General features: G+C 38.8%; 1 protein-coding gene across 4 annotated transcripts in view; it reads left to right on the top strand.

The window, feature by feature from the left end:
* Window positions 1–26,881, top strand: part of syt7b (synaptotagmin VIIb) — an 86,364-nt gene extending 59,483 nt beyond the window's left edge. For 3 of the 4 annotated variants that reach the window (XM_088413943.1, XM_088413942.1, XM_088413944.1), the window contains 6 exons: window positions 13,724–13,859; window positions 20,655–20,922; window positions 22,165–22,334; window positions 22,691–22,805; window positions 22,954–23,153; window positions 24,507–26,881. In XM_088413943.1, coding sequence (XP_088270069.1) covers window positions 13,724–13,859; window positions 20,655–20,922; window positions 22,165–22,334; window positions 22,691–22,805; window positions 22,954–23,153; window positions 24,507–24,611 — 994 coding nt within the window. In that variant the 3' untranslated portion in view covers window positions 24,612–26,881. The remainder of the gene's footprint in view (window positions 1–13,723; window positions 13,860–20,654; window positions 20,923–22,164; window positions 22,335–22,690; window positions 22,806–22,953; window positions 23,154–24,506) is intronic. The other variant, XR_015865485.1, reaches the window with a different exon arrangement.
* Window positions 26,882–27,145: the final 264 nt, after the last annotated feature.

Genomic DNA, 27,145 nt, shown 5'->3' with positions numbered 1-27,145 from the left:
TATTCACCCTATACAGTATTTTGTCAAAGACCAGTTCATTTTTGAGTTCATTTATAAGTATTGTGTAGAGACAATGTCACTCAAACCTCCTCTTCACACATAGCTGTAAAACTGATGAAAAACAATGTAATTTGATTGTCAGGCTTGTACCACACACCCACACTCAACCCATCTGCTTGTCCTCCTGGTTTTATCCGAAAGTATATTTTTGAGACTCTTTCATCCTTTACATTGATCAAAGGGTCAGATTGTGAACACAGCAGCGTTGAACAGTGACTCACGGATTTCCCTCACCCCAGCTCCTTCATCCAGTTCGAACAGTTGAATCCTGAGATGTTCCCAGACCAACCAGAGACATAGCCTCTTGAGCATGTTCTGAATATTCACAAGAGCCTTCTCCTTGTTGAATTTGCCAGGAATATCTGGAATACCTAACCTGCATGTCAACGCAGCCTTTGATGATGAAATTTGGATTGCGGTGTAGCAGTGGTTGGCACGTCCGCCTCCGCACCCGGGACCCGAGTTCAAATCAGCGCGCTCTGGCTTTCCTTTGTGGAGTTTGCGTGTTCTCTCCTTGCCTCCGTGGGTTCTCGCTCTCCGGCTTCCTCCCACATTCCAAAAACATGCATGGCAGGTGTATTGGACATACTAAATTGTCCTTAGGTATGATTGGGTGTGCGAATGGTTGTTCTTTTCTATGGGCCCTGCAATTGGCTGGCAACCAGTTCAAGGTGTCCCCGCCTACTGCCCATAGACAGCTGGGATCGGCACCAGCAGTCCTGTGACCCTTGTCAGGATAAGCGGCTACAGAAAATGGATGGATGGATGGATGGATGGATGGATGGATGGATGGATGGCACACCTCTAGTAGTGTGACAGCTAATTAGTCGTGCCATTTTGAACATGTTGTCCTGTTGACATGTCTCCATCTGAGTGAAATTTCAGCTCAATCGTGCCTTCGCTCAATGTTTTTCAATGCATTTAATCTGACCTCATAGTGATTAAAAACAAATACTAGAGCCAGGCGATATAGCCAAGAAATACATTTGATTTTTTTTTCAGTCATTGTGGGTTTAATCAGAATTTTTTGTTTACGCCTTAATTGAACCGTACGACTTATTCAAATATCAACCCTGTGCAAAAAGTTCAAATAATAATGTAGGCTGATTATTCATCCATATTCTTAGCCAATTATCCTCACTAGGGTTGCAGTTTAAACATAAATTTAACATCTTAGCTTCTATGAAAATATCTAAACTCGCTTGTGCATAACTTGCTTAACTGTCATAACTGAATAGTGAAGTAACTATTTTAAACGTTTATTATAAACATCCCATCCAGCATTCTGTGAGAAATTTCAGTTTTATGATATAGCTAAGTTTCAAATCGTCAATGTTTTAAATGACGAATCAATCAAATTAATTAGATTTATTGCCCAGCCCTATACAATACTAAGAAAGCCTTGGCAGCCGATTTGAGCTAGTACATCCCAATCTTTTGTCACCCCTCCTTTTTAAACAACTTCTCAGGATTTCTTAGCAAGCTCAATGGGCTTCAAGTGTGATTATGGAAACAGCTGCTGATGTAGCTGCTTTTTGCATATCTGAGAACAGCAACTATTGCAGCTGTGATTGCCTTTCATTAGGCTATTGTCAGAGGACACATTTACATTCTAGCAGTGTAATCGCCAGACAAAACAGGTGTGTGTGCGTGCGTGTGTGGCCCTCTTTGTTGTGCGTGCAAAAGTCGCTTTGGGTTACTTGTTTGGCTGACTCAACCGAAACCGACTAAAGACCTGTGCAGAACTGGATGCAATGTGACACCTTCAGCTAAGGTTGATGAGAGCTTTGACGCCAATTGACTTATTATCAGCACAGAAAGTTGTTGGTACACAGAGGAGCTGAAGCTTAATGAGCTTACAGATCCACAGAGCGCAACCGAGAAATAAATTTGAGAATATTTCAATGTGTGCACAGGCCTTGGACAGCCTCCAAGCTCAAATGTACATTTGTACAAGCAGTCAAATGTGCCAATCAAAGAGCATTTCAAGCAAGCATAGAACTGTGTGTTTGCATGTCCTGACTTTTATAGTGTCTAGATATTTTTGAACACAGACACAAAATAAGATTTTTCAATTTCATATTTACTACAGTGCAATTACACATGCAATTTTTCACTCGGAAAAAAAGATTAAAACAATGACTCTATCAAAAGGATTAAAACTTTGAACACATGCAAATGGACATAAAACATAAACAACCAAATCTATTCAAAGATTATCAAGCCAGTCAAACACTGGAGATGAATCCATTAGTTGTATTAGCTTGTGTGTTGAGGCAGCAGTGACCGGGTGATTTGTTCCCCTCGGTGAGAAGCGCTGAGTGGGCTGACATGGGCACATAGGCCTCATCCATCATGAGATATTGGAGTGTTGTTATGGTTCACAGTTTCCTTGGTTTTGCAGATGATCAACATGGCCTATGTATATATGTTTATGGAGTCTCACTTTGCGCCAAGGAGCTCTTTGGATCCCTCATCCCTCGTGTCCATCCTCTTACTGTCATCTTTCCATTCTGCTCTGGGCTTTGGCTGAGATTTTTGTTTTTTTACAGAAATTTAAAGAGTACAAAAATGAATGTTTTCAATTCATTCTTCACATGTATTATTTTTTACATTTGCGGCAGTTTTCACAATCTTTCATATGACAAATTAACAGTAATGTTATAGTTGTTCGATTCGCGGTTATTTGGGTAAGGCAGTAACACAACCCTTTTAGAAACGTAGGAAATTGAACTTTTTCAGGGAAGCACGAACAGTGACAGCTCTGACCTTTCACTGTGCATATGTCTGACCTCTGTGAGTTCTCCAATGGTTGTCCACATGTGGTTTAAAAGTCATATAGAAGACGCTTCAACTTTTCTGCGACCCTGAACCCGAAAGGATATAGAAAATGAATGAATAAATGAAGTTTTCTGGAGCAGTGGCCTCTTACTTGATAACATAATTCTGCATAAAGTAAAGTGATTTTTTTCTTGGCCCTCCTCCAAACTGCAGTGTTGTCGTTTGCCCTGCGTCGTGGACTCATACTTTCAAATCAACGTGCATCCATCGAACGCATGCTTTTCGTCATATGGTGGTTTTTGTACACAGAAAAATATATTTAGCAAGTAATTAAAGATTAGAAGCACAAAAAAGATTTTGCTTGCTCAAAATCCATCACTGTTGACTCAATATATTGTTCAGTGCTCAAAATCTATCCTATCTTTTACAGGTTGCTCAAGATAGTAGAATGAATATAATTGCATAATAAAGTGCTTTCTTTAGGCCAGAAACAACGTCAATATATATATATATATATATATATATATATATATATATATATATATATATATATATATATATATATATATTTTTTTTTAGTATCAGTGACAAGTCAAATATACACGATGAGGTAACAATGAGCCTGATAGTAAAAAATGAAAACTAAATGGTTCGGAAGATCAAAAAGAGGAACAAAACTGACAAGTTGAAGCTAAGCACACAAACACTCAAAGTAAAAAAGCTCATCTGTCTACCAAAATGGACTAAATTAGCGGCTCGGTGGCACAGTGAATAGCATGTCTGCCTCACAGTTAAAGGGACTTGAGTTCAAATCCACCTCGCTCCTGCCTTCCAGTGTTGAGTTAGCACGTTCTCCCCAAGCCCGAGTGGGTTCCCTCGGGGCACTCCGGCTTCCTCCCACACTCCAAAAGAATGCACGGCAGGTGTAGTGGACATACGAAATTGTCCTTAGGTGTGATTGAGTGTGTGAATGCTTATTCGTCTCTGTGTGCCCTGCAATTGCCTGCCAACCAGTTCAGGGTGTCCCCCGCCTACTTTCGAAGCCAGCTGCACCAGCAGTCCTGCTGCCCTTATGAGGAAAAAGCGGCTCTAGAAAATGGATGGATGGATGGACTAAGTTAAATCGGTGGAGGCGATATTAAGAAGGTGATGACAGATGTTACATGTAAGTTCATTGTATTATTTTAATAGATTTTACTGTGACATTTGCTAATATCCGTTGTTGTTGTTTTTTGTTTTTCTTTGCTCAAGTCTTGTAAATGCAGTTTTAACCATGGGGTTACTTTGTCCTTTTTACTGCGCGATTTTTGGGACTCCAAACATTTCTGTTGGGACCCACATCTTTTTAGTCGGGGATCCAACGGTTTCCAGAGATAACACTGAGCACTGAAACTGTTTATTAAAATAGGTTTACCAATACTGAGGTTAACATTGACCTATACTAAGGCAACGCTTACATTGCAGTGCAATAGAAAGATTGTAATAGATTGTCTCCACCAAAAAGGAAGCAGTAGTTGACATGAAAGGGGTGCTCACATATTAGTAGACAAAGCAAACAACCTTGTCTAATCTTTCATATTTACAGTATCTTTTATTTGTTCTTTGCCCTTTAGTTAGCTAGCCTGTGGCTTTGACTCTCTTTTTATATTCATCCATCTTCTTTTTCATACTCTACCCTTTCCTGAGGATGGTGATGCTTGTGATGTTGCTCTCAGAGCACAACTCCACTGTCAGCGTAGATGACTGTCACTTTTGCCAGAGTGATGAATCTGCCCTACTGCTGCACATCTTGAAAAGAAAATGATATTCCTCAGTGGACACTTTCCATGCATGAATTTAAAGTGTGTTTGTGAAAATGATTTTGCAACATTGCATCCCCTTAAGCTCTATGTTGAGAAGGATCTCTCGAAAAAAAAATTTTACTTCTTTTTGTAGATACATTGATATAACATGCATAGAAAATGTGTGTCCATTCATCACAATTTGTAGCTCGCTACAGGGTAGTTGGAACAGCAAGCTGAGAGCTTATTTCATGAAAACGCTAAGGTAGATGTAGGGCCCAGGGCTAACGACAATGGACAGAAATACACTCGTAAGATTGAATTTCCTTTTATCCTCTGAATAAGCTATGAAACTATTCCGAAAGGCTGGCAATGCAGGCTATTGACAAGAACAGACTACTAAAAGTAATTGAGGCAATGAGGTGCACACCATGTGCTTCCTCAGATTTCACGGTTATTCATGAGAATTTAAGCCAGACAAAAGCCGGAACAAAATTGGTGGGGCAACGAGCAGTTTGGCTATCGTGGGAACAGGGCATGCGGTCATGCATCTATAGCCCACTTTACGTTCCTGATAAGGACCTAAAATGTTATGAGAGTGTTACAAGCCAACTGAGATCAAATATTTTTGGTTTGTATTCATTCACTAGATATAAGATTTACTTTTTTTCCAAAAAATCAAGACCAAAAATACAGGTGCGTCCTGTAAACACTAACTCAAAGATTAGACTTTTTTTTTTTTTAATTCAATGCGATTTGAGAAAGATTGATCTATCAGCCACATGAGCCGTGTTTTGACGCATGGGTGCACATTTTTATATTGGCTCTATTCTTACATGAAGATTCCAAATACTGCGTTGTGTCTCAACTCCACTGCGCTGTGGTGCACCACCGCAATGATGGCAAACACCCCTGCCCGCTACATGCGTCTCCACCGCGCCACATCACAGAGTCCCCAGAAGGCCATACTGCGCTTGCGCGGGGACTTGTGAGATAAAAAAATAATAACAGCAATAAAAGCTTTCCGCAAACAAGCCAAGTTCCATTTGTGGAAAGTTTGCATGGATAACCCTTTATTGTATGCTTCATTTACAATGGGTGAGGACATACAGTATTCGTTTTAAATTTTAAGTTAAAGTTTGCTTTTTTTGTCTAAATGACAATGGCACAGAGAAGGAGAAGCAATCTCTTTGGGGTTCATCCAATCAATCAAAAAAACAACTGCTTCTAGCGCATTCAAGGTTACACTGGTGGGGCGTTTACTGGCCACTCACAATGTGGAAAAACTGAAACACACACAAGTGCAACTAATATACATGTAATTTACGGATATGAACACAATCAAATATGAAGAATTTACAATGATGAGAATTATTCTATTTTGGTTTAGTTTTCCTTTGGTTTTTTGTGGGGGTTTTTTTGTTGTTTTTTTGGGGTTTTTTTTGTTTTTTTGTCCTTATAGGCTGTCCTATACACAGTAACATAAGAAATACAAAAATTTCTAGCATTAATTAATTATATAATTATAATTATAATTAAATTTATAGCATTAATTTTTGTAGGGGGAGAAGAAGCATGTAAGAATGATAGGCTGTGCAAAATGGAAATATTTTAGAAAAGTATAATTTGTACGCAAATTGAGCATTTTAGATGGCTGAAAAGACTGAATTGTGTTCATAGATGGAAAATTCAGCTCCAGAAAGTAAAACCCTGCTAAGATTTAGCTTTAGCTGTGCCTGCTTCTACTCAACCAAGCTCGTTGGCCTGCCAGTTAAATAAAATTACTCAACTTGAGAAAACAATAAAAATGTGAAAACATCCGTGTTGTCATTTATGATGTTACGTCTTTAAAAATAAAGACCATGAAGACCATCTATTGTTGATGTGTATCTTTTAGGCATTTAGGAATATAAACCAACTTTCAACAACTACTTTTTCTTCAACAGCATTTATAGAAGTTTAAAGGTTTGTCTAAGCAGAAAAACAACAAGCACATCAAAGTGCCTGAAAAAAAAACAAGATGCCAATCCTTATTTTAATCACAAGTACACTTCACATGGCAAAAACAAATCTTTTTCCCTGAGGTCATCCACACACCCTCAGCGATGGCCCACTATTTAAGAAGCATTGGGTTAGGGATAGGCAATCATTTCTGATGGTTAAGGTTATAGCATTACGTCAATGAAGGTCCTCACAAGAAACCATGTAGCCAAGTAGCCATACAAATGTGTGTGTGTGTGCTCTGCTGAGTATACTTGGATTTTCCTGCCCTCCTTTAAAGGGTCTGGTCGCCATGGTTACTCCAACTCTGTGTAAAATGCATGATGGTAGTGAGTACAACCTCAAGTTGGTGCGCACATTTCTGTAGTCATGGTTACAACAACCTCTAAGGATGAATTATGTAACTAGTGTTTTTTCCTCCAAGATAGTCACATGCAAGCATAAAAGGCCAACACATAGCTGCAGATTTGTGACATCCTGTTTGAAGCTTGAATTAGCTTCTTTCTTTGAGAGTGTATATTACCTTTGTACCTGTGGTGGTCAGAAGGAAAATATATCTGGTTTCTTAAAAAAAAAAAAAAAAAAGCAGCATAGCTCTCTGAAACAGCCGGCATTGGCACGCTCACAGTGGACTTATTTGTTTATTGAATGAATTTAAGTTTTGTAAAACCTCTTCAATGGGATTCTCTACCATGTTAAGCTGCCATACTGAAGCTAGGTGACTCTCCACCTAGTGATCACAAAAAATAAATCCTCATGTTTACATCCTTGGGCAATCGTGAGTCCAAGCATGAAAACTCGTGGGTACAGCCCAGTCAACGCCTTACCATCATATCCATTTGTAACACAAAGCCATGCATTAAAATAAACTAAAATACAAAACGAGACACAAAAACAGGGTATATACAGTATTAAACTTTATAATATTGCTCAGTTTTTATATGAATACCTCGAAATGGGCTTCTGAAGGTCAACTTTAAGTAAGTTAAAGGTTTGCATATTTTATAACTGGAGGTAAATAATTTCCTCAAATTAATAAAACAGTTATGGAAATATATGTGGTCATTAACCACTGGTGGAAATTTTGACCCAGCTTTTTAATGTTTCTGATGTGTGATATCAAAGAAAAACATTTAAAAAAACCACTAGGAGGCTAAAATATTGCATAGATTGTCAAAACATGACAACTTTAAATATGTCACGCTGCCGTCCCTTCTAGCAAACGGGAAGGTCGAAAACTACACCCTCATTGGGGTCAAATTTAGCCCATGCCGGGCTCATTTACTGCCATTCAAAATTGGAAATATTCTCAATTTTGGACATAATGAAAACCCAATGTTTTGTCACGCATTTCCCCCGATTTTTGCATTAATCCTTTCAGTGGCAACTTGCGAACAGGGCGCAATAGAATTTTTGTGTTGACACCCTGGTTAAGTATAGTATGATAGGTTTGTGCCGGGTTAGGGTTAAACCCTTATGTCAGGCTGTGCTGACCTGATTGAGATTGTTGAGTAAAAATGTATCCCTCCACTGAATCTTGACTAGAAAATAGTGTGTGCATGGGTGTGTGGTTATGTAAGTTTGATTGTCCTTGTGGTCTCTGATGTGTGTGCTGGTTGCTGATTTAATGGGGTATAGTGACTTCTCAATGATCTTAGCACTCCTACAAGTAGGAAATTATTGACTCTTGGGCAAGAGATCCAGTTGACAGGCATATATTATGTCCTCTGAGGCCACCGGTGAATGTTTCTTCTATCCCTTAGGCTCAAGCACAACTGCTTTGACAAGAAATAGCTGTTTTAAAGTTGGAAGATACTAAAGTGTGTGAAGCATTCTTTTTATTGTAGTTACCATAATGCAGTGCCCCTCAATTATGTTTTGTAAAGCCCTCCCTAGGAAAGAGAAATCATTTTGCCACACCGACCAAAAATAAGATTATTATCTTTAAAATGGTATACGTATACCTAAAGCGGTATCCTTTTTAACATTGACAAAAGGAAAAAGCAATATGAACCAAATTTCAACAACTGTTGCCAATCCTTATTTTATCACCATTACACTTGGGAGCAGGGGAGGGGCTCCTTGTACCACGGCAGAAGAAAAAAGATAGTTTGAACATCGCTAGTCAATCTGATGACCTGTAGTTGTGCCGGTTGCTGGATGTTTCCACTTCTTCAACCTTCTTTACTTTTGAAAGTGTTGATAAAGTGTAGGCTAAATGGCACTGTCACAAATGATTATTTAAGTAGTCACTTAATCAGTGATTATTTTTTCGATTAGTCGACTGATTGCGACTGGGTTTTTTTTTTGCTTGAAATTAAGCAAAACTCTGATGCAGATTCCAAATAACCTCATGAGCCCTTTGCTTCACCAAGTAACAAATACCCAAAATATATAATACAAAACCAAATTCTTTTGGCTCTTCTTCATGGGGGGTGTGAAGGTAGTGAAGGAATGAGGTGGGAGGGAAAGCACTTGTCAAAAAACACGCATTGGGACTAAAATAAGCATATGATGTGTAAAATACATTAAAAAATTAATCAAAGCGACTAGTCAACAATGGGATAATACATACAGTAATTAACATAATTAATGTTCTCGATTAGTTCTCGACAGTAAAATTCTCTTATGTGCCCACTACCACTGTTACCCTCGTAAATAGTTTTATACCGTCATAAAATAGCTGTTCCATAATCTAATTAATTTATGACTGACGATGATGGTTCGGCTTTAAAAAATAACGGACTGATGATGATGGACGGTGATGTGCCAATTTCTACAAACTAGTTATTGCTGTTAACGTTCAAATTAAACTTAGAAAAAATGAATGAAAATGCCAAATTACTGTTAATTCATAACTTTGTTCTGAGCTATTAACTAGTGAAAATGACTAAATAACCAGGTTTATATTTCAGCTTCTGGGGGGCATTGAGGGTTCTTACTGTAAATTGTGTTGATCATTTGTAGAGCTTACACACACTCGGTTAATGTGCATCGATCTAATCTATGCTTTTATTATTCATTGTGCAATATTGATATTTGACTATAGCTTAATATTTTTACAGCTTAACACAGACAAAATGCTATGCTCTTTTTACCAGTTTAAATATCAGGTGTTTATCCTTAGATGTTTTTTTATGATGTGGATCTATTTGTCTAAACTTCTAATCTTATATTGTGCATGTCAGAAAAAAATCTGAAACAGCACCATATATTACCTGTAAAGTTGAAAAAACGCATCAGGTTTTCATCTTTGTACTTTAATTAGAATTCTATGGAAATATATTTCACATGCGATTGCATGTTTCCTTGTGCAGTATAGTGTATTAAGAACAATGGTCAAAATATGCTCTTCAAGGGGGGAGCCATGTAAAATCTTGCCTAAACATCTCATCGGCCCATTATCGTGTGCTTACATGGTGTGGTTCTGGAGGCAGTCAGTGGACCAGTGTGTCAGGCTGCTGGTGTATTTGTATATTGGACATGTGTCTCAAACAGACGGCAATACATTTTCAATTCCTTCCGTGCTGCATTGTAGCTGCTCTGGCCTGCGGATCCAACTGAAGAAACACAGCGTGACAAATCAATTGTTTCTCCTCTACATTGGGTCAGCATCGTCTCCTCTGTGTTTTTCTCATTTGCTTGCACTCTCTTTTGCTTGTCTCCTTGTGGTATAACCCCGTCCAACAAGCGCCATTCAATCTGAAGCTTTCTCCTATTTGTCCTGCTGAATTTAACATGGAAATTAGCTTCCGTTTTTGCCATTCTACAACTTTTCAGATGAACCTAATCTGGGCTGTTTTGTTATCCAGGCTTTCATGCTGACTCCTTTCACCGCTAAATGTCTTTCTCTTTTAGGTGTCTCCTGTGATTTTCTTGCATAACCGTGTGGTTGGATCTCTCTAATGAATTATATTAGTCTTGCAGGTTTTAGAATTTCTTTTTGTGATTCTGAGAGCATATTTTTCAACTCCAACCCCAGTGATGTTATTTTTCGATACTTTTCAGTTGATTGAATCTGTAAACTTAGCTTTTTATGTTTCTGATAACCATTGTTTTGAGTGATTGGAAACCGTATTTAAACCTGAGACAATATGAGAGCGATAACAGACATTTTTATGCATGTACAAACAGGTGCATGCAAATAAATTTGAACGACACAGAAACTCTCACTTAGTTCAGTCGTGCAGGTCACAAAGTTTAACTAAGACATAAATTTGCTACACGCTGAGTAGAATATTTCTATAATTTATAGCTCACAGCTAATGAGAACATAAAATTCATCATCTCAAAAGATGGAATATTTTACTTGAGAAACTATCTGAATTATTTTTATATTAAAGCTACTCGGGAAATGGTCTTTTTCTTAATGTATTTAATAATCCGGTCTAATATATAAATTTCACTTAAAAATGAGCTGCTGAAATAAACACATTTCTTCTTACACAATATTAATATTTGTTAAGATGCACATATTCGCTTTGGACAAATGGAACTTTTTGGAACAAAAAGTGGAGCAAAATATTGAAGTAAATAAGGCCAAATTCTGAACTGGTCTCTACCATATACAGGTACCATAAACAGTTAGGCTAGTTGTGTAGCTGAGCTCTGAAAGAGCATACCAGTGCGCCACTCTCTATACTGTTTTGGAGTTTTCCTGGACTGAGGATAATGATGCTTGCTCATTCTAATAGATTCCAAGCGGAAATCCAAAACATATTGTCAATCTTAGCAAAGAGAATATTAGAGTATCTTTTGTGCATGTTCAGTGCCTCCAGCTCACTATCTGTCACCTCGTGGACCAGGTCGCTTTGTCCCTCTCGTTCTGTCTCACGGACATGGCCGCCACTTTGTCCCTCTCACTCTGTCTCACGGGCATGGCCGCCCACGTCTTGAAATGGTGCGAGTGTGTTACAGAATCTGTCTCCCCAAATAAATCAGTCATGTTGGCACACTCAGTGGCTGCCACCTTAGGAGCTGAGATTTGTGTCATCTGTGTTACTTTTTATGCGCAAACTAAAACTCAGGTTTTGTTTTTAGGTCAGATGAGGTGGTACAATGTTGCATCACTCTCAGTGGGTCAAGGTTTTAAATTTCACCGCTGGCTGATCTGTGTGTGTTTTTTGTTTTGTTTGGGGTTGTTTTGTTTTGTTTTCTGAGGTTTCTCTGGGTACTTTCTTCCCACATTTCAAGAACATGCACAATACATTAAATCGACACTCCAGTATATTAATCTGTGAAAATGTCACTAGATTTTTGTCATTACAACATGCGTGCCTTAACTGACTGGCAACAAAACTAGGGGGGTTCTATTTACCTCAAATTATAAGAAACACCTGTGTATAAGAAGCACCCCAAATTATGGAGTCAAATTCTGGTATTTTCTCTGTTACCGTGTAAGTTATATATTTGTTGCGCTGTTTGTTGTGAAGTCAATTACATTTCAGATTTCCCACACTAAGAGTGTTCGTGAACGCCAGAGATGAATGCGCTTGTTGTTTTTCTTTTTTACTTGCGACGTGGTTTGAGATAATTTTACCATAAATTACCCAAGGTTGAGCAGCATCCGTGTTTCTGCAAGTTTCTGACTGTGTGTATATGCCAAAATACCATGGGACGATGGACTCTGAAGTTGGTTCAGTCTGCACGCTTTGTGTTCCTGAGAATAATGCCGTAAAAACCTCACCTAACTCGAGCTAATGTTAGCTGCGACATGCACTTGTTGTTAACAGACACCTGACTTCCGCCCTCCAGCTCGTCCGGTTTTGGGAATTATTGTAAGTAATATGGCCAATATAAAAATGAACACATGTGCGTCAAAACTCAGCTTATTTGGCTGACAGATCAATTGAATTAAAAAAAAAAGATAACCTAATGCTCAAGTGTACATTCAGAGGACGCACCCTCACTCTTGGCCTTCATTTTGGGGGGAAATGTGTGTCTTATATTTAGGGAATTACGGTATTTCTAATTACCTTTTATTTATCCAGGTAAGACAACTGAGAACAGATTCTCATTTCAAATGTTAACCTGACTGTACACAAAAGGCTAAGACAATGTAAAATCAAAGCTTTAGATTGTTTTTTTATGTTGTTGTTTTGGTATTCTCCTTATCAGTGTGAGAAAACACCACTTTTGAATCATGACTCGTTGTTTGTTCACAGGAATAAAGTATGCTCAGTTCAGAACATATTGAATGTGGTGAAAGTTCATATTGTACAACAAAAAAGGACATTCAAATCGACAGGTTCTATTAACATTATTTTACCTTTTCATTGTCCTCTCTTAATGGCACTGCTTCGGCTCCCAGTCTTGACACACAGTAAAGTTTAAACAAACAGACAAATAAGGCAGAAAGATTTTGGCAGGCTCACTTAAAAAAAACATACCTTTTGTAGGCACATTCTTCTGTTGCAGCCTCAACGCTGTCACATATGATAAATCCAATCTGAATTTATAATAATATCAATAATATTTGGTAAAAATATGTATTATTCTGCGGCAGCCGTGCAGTATGATTGTAATCTCTTCTACTGTGATTTCAAATGAAGAAACAGTATGCAAATTATAAAACAGGATTGTACAACAGTAACTGACGGAGTACGGTACACTGCAAGAGCACAACTCAGGCAGATAATCTCATAATAAAAAAAGTTAGTGCGATAAGTGCAATAAGTGATGAGTTTTACCGATAATCTAATCATAAATGGGCACTGGCTACTAATGCAAAAGCTGTAATTTTTCCGCTGTGTAAGTTAATCAAAATATTATCTAAGAACAATTTACTCTTGGACATGTTAAATATGGTATTAAAAAAATTACAAAGTAAAATGGCAACAATAGACATTGCAGTTGTTATTGTGGTTCAACAGTGAATCATAAAGCATCTTTTTCTTGTTGCCATAGACTCAAAATACATTTTGCGTAGTTCCTCGCTAAGGGGCTATGCTATCGGTGAGCTCAAAGTAAATAGGTTAGTTTGTTAAATTATTGAAATGAGTGCTGAACAGCCATGGCTAGAAAGCATTGGTTGGGTTCCATTAATGTTGCATGTTAAGTGCATGTGCCCACTGTGTGTTTTTCTATCTGTTGCATCTCAGGACTGCGGGTAACAAACCAGGCAGCAGTCCCAGAGGTCACACCCCAGATGAGAGTGGACGCCGCCAGGGCTCAGGCCACGAAGCCAACTCATCCGTCTCCGATTTAGCCAACTCGGTCACCAGTGAAATGCTCATGGTAACACGCGATACACATTGATTGATACACTACGATCTTGTTTCTTTGAAACTGAAGTCATTCATGGTGGTCAGAAAAGCCTTCTTAAATTAAAGCAAATGAGATGACTATGGTTATACTATTAGAGGGCACTTCCAGATCATCTCCTCTGATCCGATATCAAAGTGACATGTAAGCCTTGAGACAATAAGCGGGACAAGAGGGTTGACGAGAATATGGAAACATTAAAGCCATTTCAAATAGCGCTGTTGTACAACAGTGAACAACCTTTCACAAAGAGAATATCAAATGAAAATCATAGTCATTTTAAAGGGTCGGTATCATGAAAATCCTATGTTTTGGAGATTTTAACTAAGTTACAATGTTAATTTTTCACTCTAAACACCTCAACTTGTTATTTTCCATCAATGAAGCATTTCTAAAATTCTTTGCGTATTTTGCACTCTCAGTACCGGCCCCGCCCAAGCAGTTAAAAATGGCTTATGAGAGGCAATATGACAATAACAGGCCTTCGTACGTTCTACACTGCCCCCCTACCGCCCCTGCAAGAATAAATACATGCTCTTCTGATCCAAGGAGACGTTCAACTTTTTTTTAATTTCGGTTTCATTCCAGGGACAGGAAACAAGGACAGGAAAGATTTAGCACCGAGTCGCCCAAGTGAACACTAACGTTTCGTTTAGTAGTTACAAAGTTTTCTTGTACAAAATATCAAAGTGGCAAAAATGTGTGTTTGAGAGCACAAGGCTGGACAATCAACAATGGGAGACATAATTCACCTGGAGTGGAACTGTTGTTATTGGTAGTGGTTACCAGAGGGGACTAATTTGATAGGAGGAATGGGTGTTACTCTGTGTGCTCTCTTGACATGTCTTTTATTTTGTTGATAACTCCATTTAATTTCAACGTCGGTGCAATGCCTGTTTTTGGCTTCTTCGCTCACTCTGCCCATTTGTTTTTGTTGTTTCGTTTTGGCTTTAGAATGACGTCATGAAGGGGTGCAGTAGCCGCACGGTGACACGTGAGGCTTCAGCAAATGAGCCATTTCACTTCCTGGTTAGAAATATCAGCACCCAAAAATGTTTTCATTTAATAAATTGCCAATGAGCCAAAGGTAATATTTCAGAGTTTTATATGGATATATTTAACTGTTGAACGTGAGCTTGGCAGTCCTTAGGTCCTCTTGCATGAAAAGTATTAGCATAAAAAAGGGCGGGAGCTTACTTCTAAGTGTTTAAAATCATTTAAACTCAAAACACAAATGCCTGCCCTTCTCCTAATCAAGCTATCAGGTATTGTAAATTCCGTACTGCAAAAAGCGCCGGATGAAAAGATGTAACAGCTAACTAGAGTGTTAAGAACTAATTTCTATAACCAGCGAATACAAGGGATCAATGAAAGGTTTCAAGAATCAGACAAACTAACATGTATTTTCGAACATTTATCTTTCAATCCCTAATAATAATCCCTGTCAAGGGTTGAGCACTTGCTACTTGTGCCTTTATCCCAGTGTAGAAGAACTCTTTTGTTTAAGACATGCATCAATGCTTCATAGACCCAAAACTTAAAACCTTTCATGCACCCCTTGTAATTGGCTGTGAATAATTGCCCGCTTTGGATTAAAACCAGTGTCGCTACATTATTAAATAGGATAGTTTTGAACAAAGAGCTCTCATTTGTCAAAAGTGTTTACCTTAAACACAAGTAGATGCTTTTTTCACCTCAAAACAATACCATACATATAGGTATATAGCCTCCTGGAACCCTTCCCGAATGCACTTTTGGTTACACCAAGCAGCATTCGCTGATGAGCTTATGAGCTAGAGTTTTTGCACTTGGGCCTATGCTCATTAAACCCAACTATTTATTTTTGCTCTGAATTGACGAAAACACAACCAAACACCATCTTTCTCTCCTTCTCTCTCCCTCTCTCTCTCTCACTCTCACTCCTTTCTTACTTACCGATTACTTTCTTTCTTTCTCGCTCGCTTCATCCCTGTGTGAGCGGCACAAATAGCTGATGTATGCTATATAGGAGGGCGGACTTGGACAGTTTCATTGTTCCAGTGTGTTGTGTTTGGTAATTTCATTGGTCAGATGTGACAAGACTATGTAGCTGGATGTATTGACTCCTTAAAGCACTACAGTAAAAATTCATGAAAAGCCGCAGGGTGCAAAACGTGGGGAAAAAATGTATCGGCTTATAGTCCAGAATTTATCAGACATTAACCCTGTCAGCTAACCCAACCAAAGTGACTCAACGAGGCTCTAGTTACCTTTTGACTTTGATACATTAGAAGGGCCATTGCACAACAAGACTCAAAATAAGCAATGTTACATCGCAGTTTGCAGCGCAGAGTTTGCATTTTACGCCTCATCAAAACAGATTCAATAGCAAAACTGAGAGTCACAGAATTTTACTGCTTTTCTTTTAATTTTACAGCCAAGATTGTCCCAAAAATGTTCACTCTGCTGCTTGTGAACTGCATGCAAGTAGACTACAGGGCTGTCAATGAAAGCGCAGTGCTTTTTACTGTATGTTGCAACAACCTTCAGCTTGCTACCAACCCGGATAAACACATGGTAAGGTTGCTATTACAACAGTAATCATCACCTCCAAGAAGGTGAATAAGATAAGGATTTTTCTCACAAATGCATGATGAGGAAAGATTAGGAAGTCATGCTAATGCTAAGATGACCTAAGTTTGACACATACAGAAACTGTCTAGCAGCAGAATTAAGAACTTGATTACACTTTGAGTACACTTTCCAAAGTTATTTGGCTGAAACCACATTAAAGCAGAAGGTGTAGAACAACAAAAAAACAGCCAAATTAATAAATGTCTGGCCTCTGATAGAAAATCATCTTCTTCTAAACGAAAATCACAGTTCCCTTTTGCGGTACGTACGCTCAGGTAAGTGATCGATACGCATTCAATTGTATTAATATACATAGTACAAAATATGTACAATCATGCCATATTTGATTATCTTCACTGTAGATTCCAGAGGTTTGATGGGGATTTTTGATGTCTGCACAGTAGATTTTCTAAAAATTACACTTTCAACAAGCTTATGCAGTTGTAGTGGGGCTCATGATGCTATAAAATAGTCGTTATTTTTGGTTCTTATCTTTTAAAAAATTCTCTGTGGAATTCTAAAGGGCTTTTTTTTTGTGTTACAATAAAGATTAGGTTTGTTTTTCCACGTTTGTTTAATACAGTCTCGCATACATGCACTTTGCACTTGCATGACTAGAGCTTATCTATTTTCAAAATTTGTTTGATTGGTTTCACTTTTTAGGTTAGTCCATTTTTATGCCCCTCAATTTTGGGACTTGTTTGTGTAACTATTGATACAAAAAGGTGTAATACTTACTTGACAAGATAACGCTATTTCTTAAAAAAAGGCAATCAAAATGGCTCAAAAGATAAAATTCACCCAATTGACATTGTTTTCAGATCAACGTGCATCACTTATAAATAATAAAATGGTTTGCGCAGGCTAATCAAAATTTAATAACGTCAATGTTGTGCTCACAACCTTTTTATCTAGCGCCTCCAAGTGGCTACATCAAAAACAGTTTAACTAGAGTAATTGAGAACTGTCCTGTAATATCCACCATCCATCAATTTTCTATATCCACTCACTTTTATGTAATTGAATGAATACTTTACTTTCTTGGCATTTGCATTAATTCTCTCAGAAAACAGGTATCAAATAATGAAGCAACGCTATGAGTCTCATGCATCATATTTATATTTATCTCAGTGTTTTTCACTCTAGTATGTATGCTGTGAATGATTAGTCTAATTTCGTACAAGGTATATTTAGCAGACACATGAAGTCTAACAACTCTCAACACACCCAAACACCAAATGTTTTGTTCTGTGTTTTTTCTTGTTTGTTTTATACTTCCGACTTTGACCCACCTGAAAATAGGTACAGTAGTTCTGGATTAGTCAGAACCAAGGTTAACCACCCTCAATTGGGCTTGAGAGGGGCATGCGATTGTTTATTCATGATTTGACATGAGCAGGTGTGAGTCACCTGCGCATGTATTTCTGTGGTCTTTCTGTAACACTTTAACACACAGCCAAACACCAAGCTCCCTTTTTGCTCTACATTTGTGGACGAGGAGTTGACCATCAAATTATACAAATGACAGTGAACAATGAAATGGGAGAATTCAAGAAAGGTCCAACAGAGGGCAGTCTACCTGTAGTCCATCCATTCTTCCATTTCCTATGACCACTTATCCTCAATAGCATTGGTGTCAAAGTCAAGGCCCGGGGGCCAGATCCGGCCCGCCACCTCACTTTTTGTGGCCCTTGAAATGCTGATTTGACTTCAGGTTTCTGACTAAAATACCAAAATTGCAAGTTGTCTTTAACTTTTAAAAATTTGGGAAGAAAAACAAACATTTTCTTATTCTCCAAATCTCTTTTGAACAGTTTTTGCCGGCTTCTGATATCAAATCTTGGTAAATGTGTGATCAACACACTTAAAATGTATTTGAATTCACAGTCATTCCGGCCCTCTGACAGAAACTATCACTACAATGCGGCCCAAAATAAAAATTTGTTTGACACCACTGCTCAATAGGTTCGCAAGCTTGCTGGTGCCTATCACAGCTGACTGACAGCTGATACCCTGAACTGGTTGCCAGCCACTCACAGCACACGCAGGGACGAACAACCATTCACGCACCCATTCACACCTATAGACAATTTAGAGCGTTCAATACACCTCCCATGCATGTTTTTGGTATGTGAAAGGAAGAAAACCCACAGTAGCATGGGGAGAGCACGCAAACTCGAGAAAGGAAAGGCAGAGCACTCGGGTCCCTCAACTGTGACGCAGACTCTGCCACCGTGCTGCCTACTTGTAGTCATTCTGAGTAATTGGTAATTTTACAGACTGATCAGCATATAAGTCAACATCCCTGCAACTTCAGTGCGTTTTTTCCTCAATTAAAATATGCATTTAAGGTTAATGTTGGAACATGAGTTAAATCTGAATGAATTGATATTACATTGCTGTGTATTTATGATTTTAAATTAAATAATGTGGTTGTTCATGTAGTTGTTTAATAAGCACTGTATTTGGGGAGGGTTAGTATAAGGTTAAAGAATGACTTACAGACTTCCTTTTTTAAATTCATTTAAATCTTTGTTAAAGGCAGGAAGTGGTCATTTGAACTGACTTTAGTGTCGTGTTATGTTTGCAATCTGCTTTTTTTTTCTACAAAACTAAACCACTTTTAATGAACATACTCAGAGATTGGTAACGTTGTAGCATTTGGCAAATTAACTGAGATTCAGACGCAATGCTAAAATATACATATTCTCACATTTGAAAGCAATTTTAGAACATTAAGACTGATTCTGGAGAGAGATTCGACAAAGAACAACGTCAAAGAACAACGTCAAGCTCACTGATTGAAATGCTGTATGTGTGGAAAGTATGGAATATGGCGTCGTATTCCTCCAGTGATGCTCCCAGCTCTTTTCCTAACAGACTGCACATTTTAACTGGATTTCTGCACCTCCCTTCAGGCCGCACCTCCATCAGTCAGAGGGTCAGTCTACCAACAGATAATCGGCCTGTCATACCACAGCAGTCATGCACACTTGCCCTTCAGCGCAGTGGATACTGGCCATGTGACAACACACTAAGATAGTTTGCATTATGGATCAATATAGACGTATGGAAGAGCTGGTCCTCTACCCTATCCTGATTGGTTACTCAATTCCTATCATGTAACATTACGATTGCCTGTCGCTTTGAATCTTTGTTATAACATGCCCTCATTGTGTCCTTTTCTATACCGAAGTGTGTGTTTGTGTGCATGTCTGCGTGTGTGTGTGGGTGTATACACATATATATATATATATATATATATATATATATATATATATATATATATATATATATATATATATATATATATATATATATATATATATATATATATATATATATATATATATATATATATATATATATATGCATTTACTGTGCTCTAGCCTTCTTGTGTGGCGTTTGCATGTTCTCCCAGAGCCCGTGTGGGTTCTTTCCAGTCAATCCGGCTTCCACATTCCAAAATCATGCATAACAGGTGTATTGGACAAACTGAATTGTTCTTAGGTGTGATTGGGTGCGTGAATGCTTGTTCGTCTCTGTGTGCCCTGCACTTTCCTGGCAACCGGTTCAGGGTGTCCCCCGCCTACTGCCCATAACCAGCTGGGATAGGCACCAGCAAGCCTGTTAAGCTTGTGAAGATAAGCAGCTCTAGAAAATGAATGTTTGGACCACACACTGAACAATGTGTTTGAAGGACACCAACCTGTACTGTACTGTTCTTTGTTTAATAGAATAATGAACAACATGGTGTGATTGTCGAAGAAGAATCAAACTGCCCTGGCTAACGAAGCTGTATTATAAAAATACAAAGAGAGGAAACGGATGCGAAATTGAAGATGAATATTTGAAGGGCTGTTGTCTATGATTTCCTGCATTCTAGCACTATTGCAACATTGTAGCGCTCTTTACTCTGATTCAAATTAGGAATCTCCGCAAAACAGTATGTGAGTGTCACTCACTGATGAAAACTAGTTGCAGATAACTCAGTCATGTCCGTAAGTTGTTGTCAGTTAGCACTCAAGCATTGATTTCTTTTATTTCTGGTATTGGCTTATCGCATCATTCAGAAAAGTGCTGGCAAACACCATGCATTCCCTTCATATACTCAGGCGAAAAAAAAAAAAAAATCATGGTCATTGTCTCTCCCAGTTGTCTCCAGGCTCAGAAGAAGACGAACACGAGGGTCCAGTGTGTGAGAAGCTGGGTCGCATTCAGTTCAGCGTGGGCTACAGCTTCCAGGACTCCACCCTAACCGTCAAAATCCTCAAGGGCCAGGAACTGCCTGCCAAGGACTTTTCTGGCACTTCTGATCCCTTTGTCAAACTCTACCTGCTGCCTGACAAGAAGCACAAACTGGAGACCAAAGTGAAGCGGAAGAATCTGAACCCACACTGGAATGAGACCTTTCTGTTTGAAGGTTTGACTGGCAAACTTTTTTTTTTAATTCAAGTATGGTCATTTTGTAGATTATTTCATGTAGTAAAATCAGATCTGTTTGTTGATTTATCAATATATTCTCTTGCTTTCATAACTCATTGTATAGTAAGATACTGTGGTTGGCATATCTGTCTCACAATTCTGGGGTTCATGTTTCTCATCCAGAAATTGACAAGAAGCACAAACACTTTCCTTAAAGTGCAGAGTTTGCACGTTCTCCCTGTGCTTGTTTGGGTTTTCTGCAGGTAATGAAACTCTCTCCCGCACATCTAAAGACAACAGGTTAACTTCATTTAAGACACAGTATTTTCTATACTATCTCTCCCAAACTCATCTGGAATAGGTTCCAGCTCACACCTGATGTTAATGACTGTTGTATAAAACAAAAAATGGGTGGCTCTCGTTAGAAAACATACACTTTACATTGCAATCTGGGGCCATACATGCATATACATTTTTCATTACAGTTTACAGTATGTTTCATTTTTATTGTTTTTATTTACTTATTTTTTACTCCGCTTGAATTAGATTTTAGAGTGTGTGTGAGTTTAGCTTTAGTTTTTTTAATGCTGTATATGGAGTAATTGTGAATGTAATTGTGAATGTAATTGGTCAATCAGTATTAAATTAATTTGTAAGAAAGTAAACTATAATCCATCCATCAATTATCCAAACCGCGTATTCTAGGGTCACTGGCATGCTGGAGCCTATCCCAGCTCTTTTTGGGCAGTGGATGGGGTACACCCTGAACAGGTTGCCAGCCAATCGCAATGCACACAAAGACAAACAGCCATTCACACTCAAAAACACACCTAAGGACAATTTAGAGTGTCCAACACACTTACCATGCATGTTTTTGGAATGTGTGAGGAAAACAGAGATCTTGGAGGAAACCCATGCATGCACAAGGATAGCATGCAAACTGCTCACACAAATTCCAGAGCCAGAACTTAAGCGAACCCTTAGCCTCTGCTCTGACAAGCCGATGTGCTAGTCAGTTTGCCCCGATGCCCTCCAAAAGTAAACTAGAAAATCTCAAATTACTGTTGGACCATGTTTCTACTGGATGGTCTACAAATGATGAAAATGAAGTACAATATTGCTGTTATTTATTATAGTGAAGTATGTGAGAAAACAGTTTCAAAGATCAAAATTAAGGACATTTTTAGTTAACACTTGTAACTTGGAGTGGGAATTCTGCTTGTGTGCATTTCTCTTTCAGGGTTCCCATTTGAGAAAGTGGTCCAGAGAACACTGTACCTGCAGGTCCTCGATTATGATCGCTTCAGCAGGAATGACCCCATCGGAGAAGTGTCCATCCCTCTCAACAAATTGGATCTGGCCAACATGCAAACATTCTGGAAGGAGTTGAAACCATGTAGCGATGGCAGCGTGAGTAGGGGGGGCGGGGGGGGGGGGGGGGGGGGGGGTTGGGGCAGAAGGGACATATATATATATATATATATATATATATATATATATATATATATATATATATATATATATATATAGTGGGAGGAGGGGAGATGGGACAGAATGTAATGGGTGATGTCATCGCTGGCTGCTGTGACAGTCCCTGGGGAGTTGGGCTCGTGTGCCGGTGGGAGAGGATACAAGCAAATACTGAGCGTCTGACAGTTTGGCGGATTAAACATAGACTGCTGGAGGAAAACACTATAAGAAGATAGAAGAACAATTGGAAAGAGCTTTCAAAATAAACAGGCCACTGTTGTGTATGATTTCTCCAGGGAAGCCGAGGGGATCTGTTGGTGTCTCTGTGCTACAACCCCACGGCCAACACTATCACTGTGAGCATTGTCAAAGCCCGCAACCTCAAAGCCATGGACATTGGAGGCACTTCTGGTACATACGCTCCTTTAATTGGTTGCTTCATGCATCGTCATCACTTTGAATACATTGAAATATTAAAGACCACCGAGAACAACTAAATCCATTACGTCATGCACATCCAGTTGAATGCAAGGTTAACAATTTGCATTGCTCTTCCCAGACCCCTATGTGAAGGTGTGGTTGATGAATAAGGACAAGCGTGTGGAGAAGAAAAAGACGGTGGTAATGAAGCGTTGTCTAAACCCGGTTTTCAACGAGTCCTTTCCCTTTGACGTGCCTGCCCACGTGCTGAGGGAGACCACCATAATTATCACTGTCATGGACAAGGACAGGCTTAGTCGCAATGATGTCATTGGAAAGGTATATCCTTGCCTCTTCTCCTTTCCTTCCTGCCACTTCCTCCTCCTGTGTGTATTTTTGACTCCATAACAGGCCAGCTTCATCTCATCACCAGAATAGTCTCTACTGACCCCTGCTGGTCCGTATCATGCAGCCTCGCGGCTGATAAAGGGATTCAAAGTGTTCATTCTAATGTACTAATGTACATTCTAATGTACTAATGTACGGCCATGTACATGGAATATATGTACATTAGATTATTGAAAATATTGCTTCAACTCATTTTGTAAGTCTTGGTCGCTGCCTTTAGCGGGCCCTAAGCAGAACTTGTTTTGGGAGCTCCACTCCCACACCGTGGCATAACCTCTGCTAGTATTAACAATACAAGTACAGTACTGTATATAACTTCATTATCGGGTGTTGATTTTTGCATCACTTCTCAGAGCCATAAGGCCGTATGCTACATCATTCACTTATGTCACAGACTGGCTGCAGTATTTTATTTTGATATTTTTTATATATTATTTATGTTTCGATCAAGACAAAAATGATGGCTGTTTTTTTAATGCCGTAGCAGGAACAGTACATTTTTATTTTCAAAATAAGAGCAAATGAGTTGAAACAAGAAACAACTTTTTGCTCCATTGTTACAATGACTCCTTTACAAAGGAGGTCTGCGTTAATTTTGTTTAGAAAGGCAGGGTTCAGCATTACTCAGCTGAAGTCCCTCGGCAGGGACTCAGCATTACATTAATATTGTCTGTAATAGGACTGGGCAATAAATTTGATTAATTAGAATAATGAGAAAAATCACAGATTTGAAAATTAGATCAATCTTGAAATCCCATGTTTTACAAAAGTGTCAGAATGCTGGATGAGTGGTTTATAAGACATGTTTACACCAGTTACTCACTAACTTTTACTGACTTTTCCAACCCTCCTTGACGCCAACACTTGAAAATAAGTCACTAAAAAACATTTTAGAAATGCCTATAGGATCAAACGCTTAGACTCATTTAATAAAAATGTGTCTTTGGGTTTGCATGAGTTGAGTTATTTTAAGAAAGTTACGCACAAACAATGACTGTTAAGTCTACTTAAAAGTGATTCGAAATCAGTATACGTTATCGTTGTCTGAATATTTTACAAAATGTTTTACTAAATGCGACTTTTAAATAAATGTTTGTTGTGTTTCCCACTTCAATCAAAACCAGGATAATCCGGAAAGACCGGCAAAAATCCAGATTTTATTTTTTGGCCAGATTGCCCAATTTGAGTCCGCATCGACTCCTTTACAAGCTCTTATCAAAAACCTACTGTAGCACTCTCTTTTGCCAGCAGAACATGAGCTAACGTCGTCTCTTCTGGTCACAGATTTACCTCTCCTGGAAAAGTGGCCCGGCGGAGGTAAAACATTGGAAAGACATGATGGGTCACCCTCGTACTGCCGTGGCCCAGTGGCACGCACTCAAGGCCTGAGGGAGCGAGCAGGCTCGGTTCCCCGCGCCCTCCGCACACATCTCCTGGTCTCCGGCTGCAGACAGCGCGTGTGTCACCTCTTTGTTCTCAGGCCTCTTTGAAAACCCGTACTCCTAACTTTCACCCCTTGTCAAACTGTGATACCCACTTGACCTCTTCTCATTCCTCTGACCTTTAAATGTATTTGATGTCCACCCACTTCCTCCTTGTACTGTCTTTTTATGAGATTTCAGTTCACAATACCACTGTGTCTTTCTTGTCAACCACTCCTAGTGTTAAACACGAGAGCAGTACCTCTCGCCACACCACAATACAAACTGTGAACCAAAAATGGATGATACGTGAATCCAAAACTCCTATATGGTGAGAACCACAGAGGTCAGACACAGCCCCGTGCGCCAATGGCACTGCCCCATCTGATGTTGAAGTGACGGAGCGGCCTTCGCTTCTTACTTGCTCTACTTCTTTGTTGCTGTCACTGCCAGTCAATATCCTGATGATGTCCCAAGCTTCAGGAAATTGATGAATGGAATAAGCTCCATGTAAAACGGAATGGATGTAAAGTGGGCTTTTTGCTTTTTTGCTCTGGCAGCTGTGTAATCATTCACATTGACTGAAACCTCTTGTTGTCCGTGCGTGCTGTGGGTGATGTACTGTGACCCCAAATGAAGTTCTTGAAAAACAAAACAAAAAAAAACGGAGGATTCAAAGGCAAAGCCTCGAGTACTGGTCGACGCTGTCCGGGTTTTTTGACCAAAAAAACAAAAACAAAACAAAAAAAAACAAAAACTGAAGAATAGAAGTGTGTGATGTGTTATCTTTTGTTTACAAAAAATAACTTAAGCATCAAGTTTTTCCAAATAGAGAAAATAAGCAAAGGCCAGCTTCACAATGTGCAATTTGTAACATGTTTTGTGTGCGTCAGTGGACGAATGAAGGAGCATTTAGGGCTTGAGAAGTCTTGATGATAAAGCTTAGTGATTCTAAGTTGATAAAATGATGCATATTTTAATCATTCCAAAGAAAAAACATGAAATTCCAGAGTCGAGATTATCATTAAGCAGTGCCCCCCCCCCCCCCCCCCCCCCCCCCAACATCCTTGCATTATGAGACAAAATAATTCTGCTTTTTGACAGGGGATTCAGAATAAATCTGTAAAAGTTTACTTCTGCCTTCTCTCCAGCTGCCAAATCTAAATTCTTTGCCAGTAGCAAATAAAGTTTGGTCCATCTGGATTTTGCTTCATTCTGGAACTTTGCCATCCAGTTATTCTTTGCAATGGGTTATGGACCAGAAAATACCTGCCCTAAAGTACTTGTTTTTTCTACTTTGTGAATGAATAAAGGAAAGTCTAACATTTGTGTGTGTAACCATAGGACGTAAATATCTAATAACACTGCATCAGCTTTACTTTTTTGTGGGAAATGACTGATTTTCTTTGTGTTTTGTTTTGTCTTATGACTTTTAAAGTCTGCGATTGTAGATGACAATGCTGGAAAAAAAAACTCTCAGTAATAAATAACAGGGTTATTTTCTTATTATGAGCATGGCAGCTGGAAGCTCAATCTTAGAAAGAAAAACGTTGACAGGTTTTGTGTTTGGACCAAAGCAGCTCGCCACACTCCTGCTGGCCGGGCCCCAAAATACCCCCACCATGCACACATGCTATTTGGCACAACATGCTTCATGTCCATATCCCACCATGCTTTGCTGCTCACCATATGCACACAGTGAGCAAGAGCCAGGGAGGGGGGGGAGGAAAGGTGGGACAGGACATAGTCATGGGTCGTCACCTCCCTGCATCACGACAGGTCAGCCGAGCGCGTCACATCAGCCCAAAATAACCTACAATGTAGTTGTTTGTGCTGATGGCCATGCGTGACAAAGGAGACATTATTTACAACACCAGAGTTACATTCCAAGCGCATACTACAAGTCACCTTAATTAATTCAGTAGTTAGGTAACTGTCAGGGTTTGCAGAGTTAATATACAAAATGAGCTACAAATTGCCTTTTTATGGACACAGTCATCCAGTTCAATACTACACATGGACCGTTTAAATCAAAGAGGTTATCCAGCAATATCTAATGTCCACATCGTATAAAATACAATGAAATGTCTGTTATTGCCAGCATTAATTGGGTGGATCTGTCTGTCTTCGGATGGTGGTTCAATGTCTCATCTGTAATATGCATAATGTGGAATACTGACTTTTTGTTTCTTCTTTTTTTTAATTGTATAGTGTATATAAAAGATAAATGTGTACATACAAAAAGTAATGTTTTCAAATCCATCCTTTATTCCACTTATACACCAACAATTTAAAAAAAGGTATATTCTGCGAGGTAACTGTTCCAACATATCACATTTCTTAAGTCTGCAGGAACTGCAACTCACTATTAGTTTTAATGAAATATACATCTTAAGATTTTCACATCAAATTGTTGCAATAGACACTTAAAAAAATAACGGAACTTGTGCTTTGGAGGGAAGAAACTGTCTGAAGCAAAACGTTTTGATATTTATAGCAACA

This window comes from Hippichthys cyanospilos, chromosome 4 (genome assembly GCF_059441005.1).
Source record: "Hippichthys cyanospilos isolate Australia breed blue-spotted pipefish chromosome 4, RoL_Hcya_1.0, whole genome shotgun sequence".
NCBI lineage: Eukaryota > Metazoa > Chordata > Actinopteri > Syngnathiformes > Syngnathidae > Hippichthys > Hippichthys cyanospilos.
The sequence above is the reverse complement of the archived record's forward strand: the minus strand, read 5'-3'. Positions and strand labels throughout refer to the sequence as shown.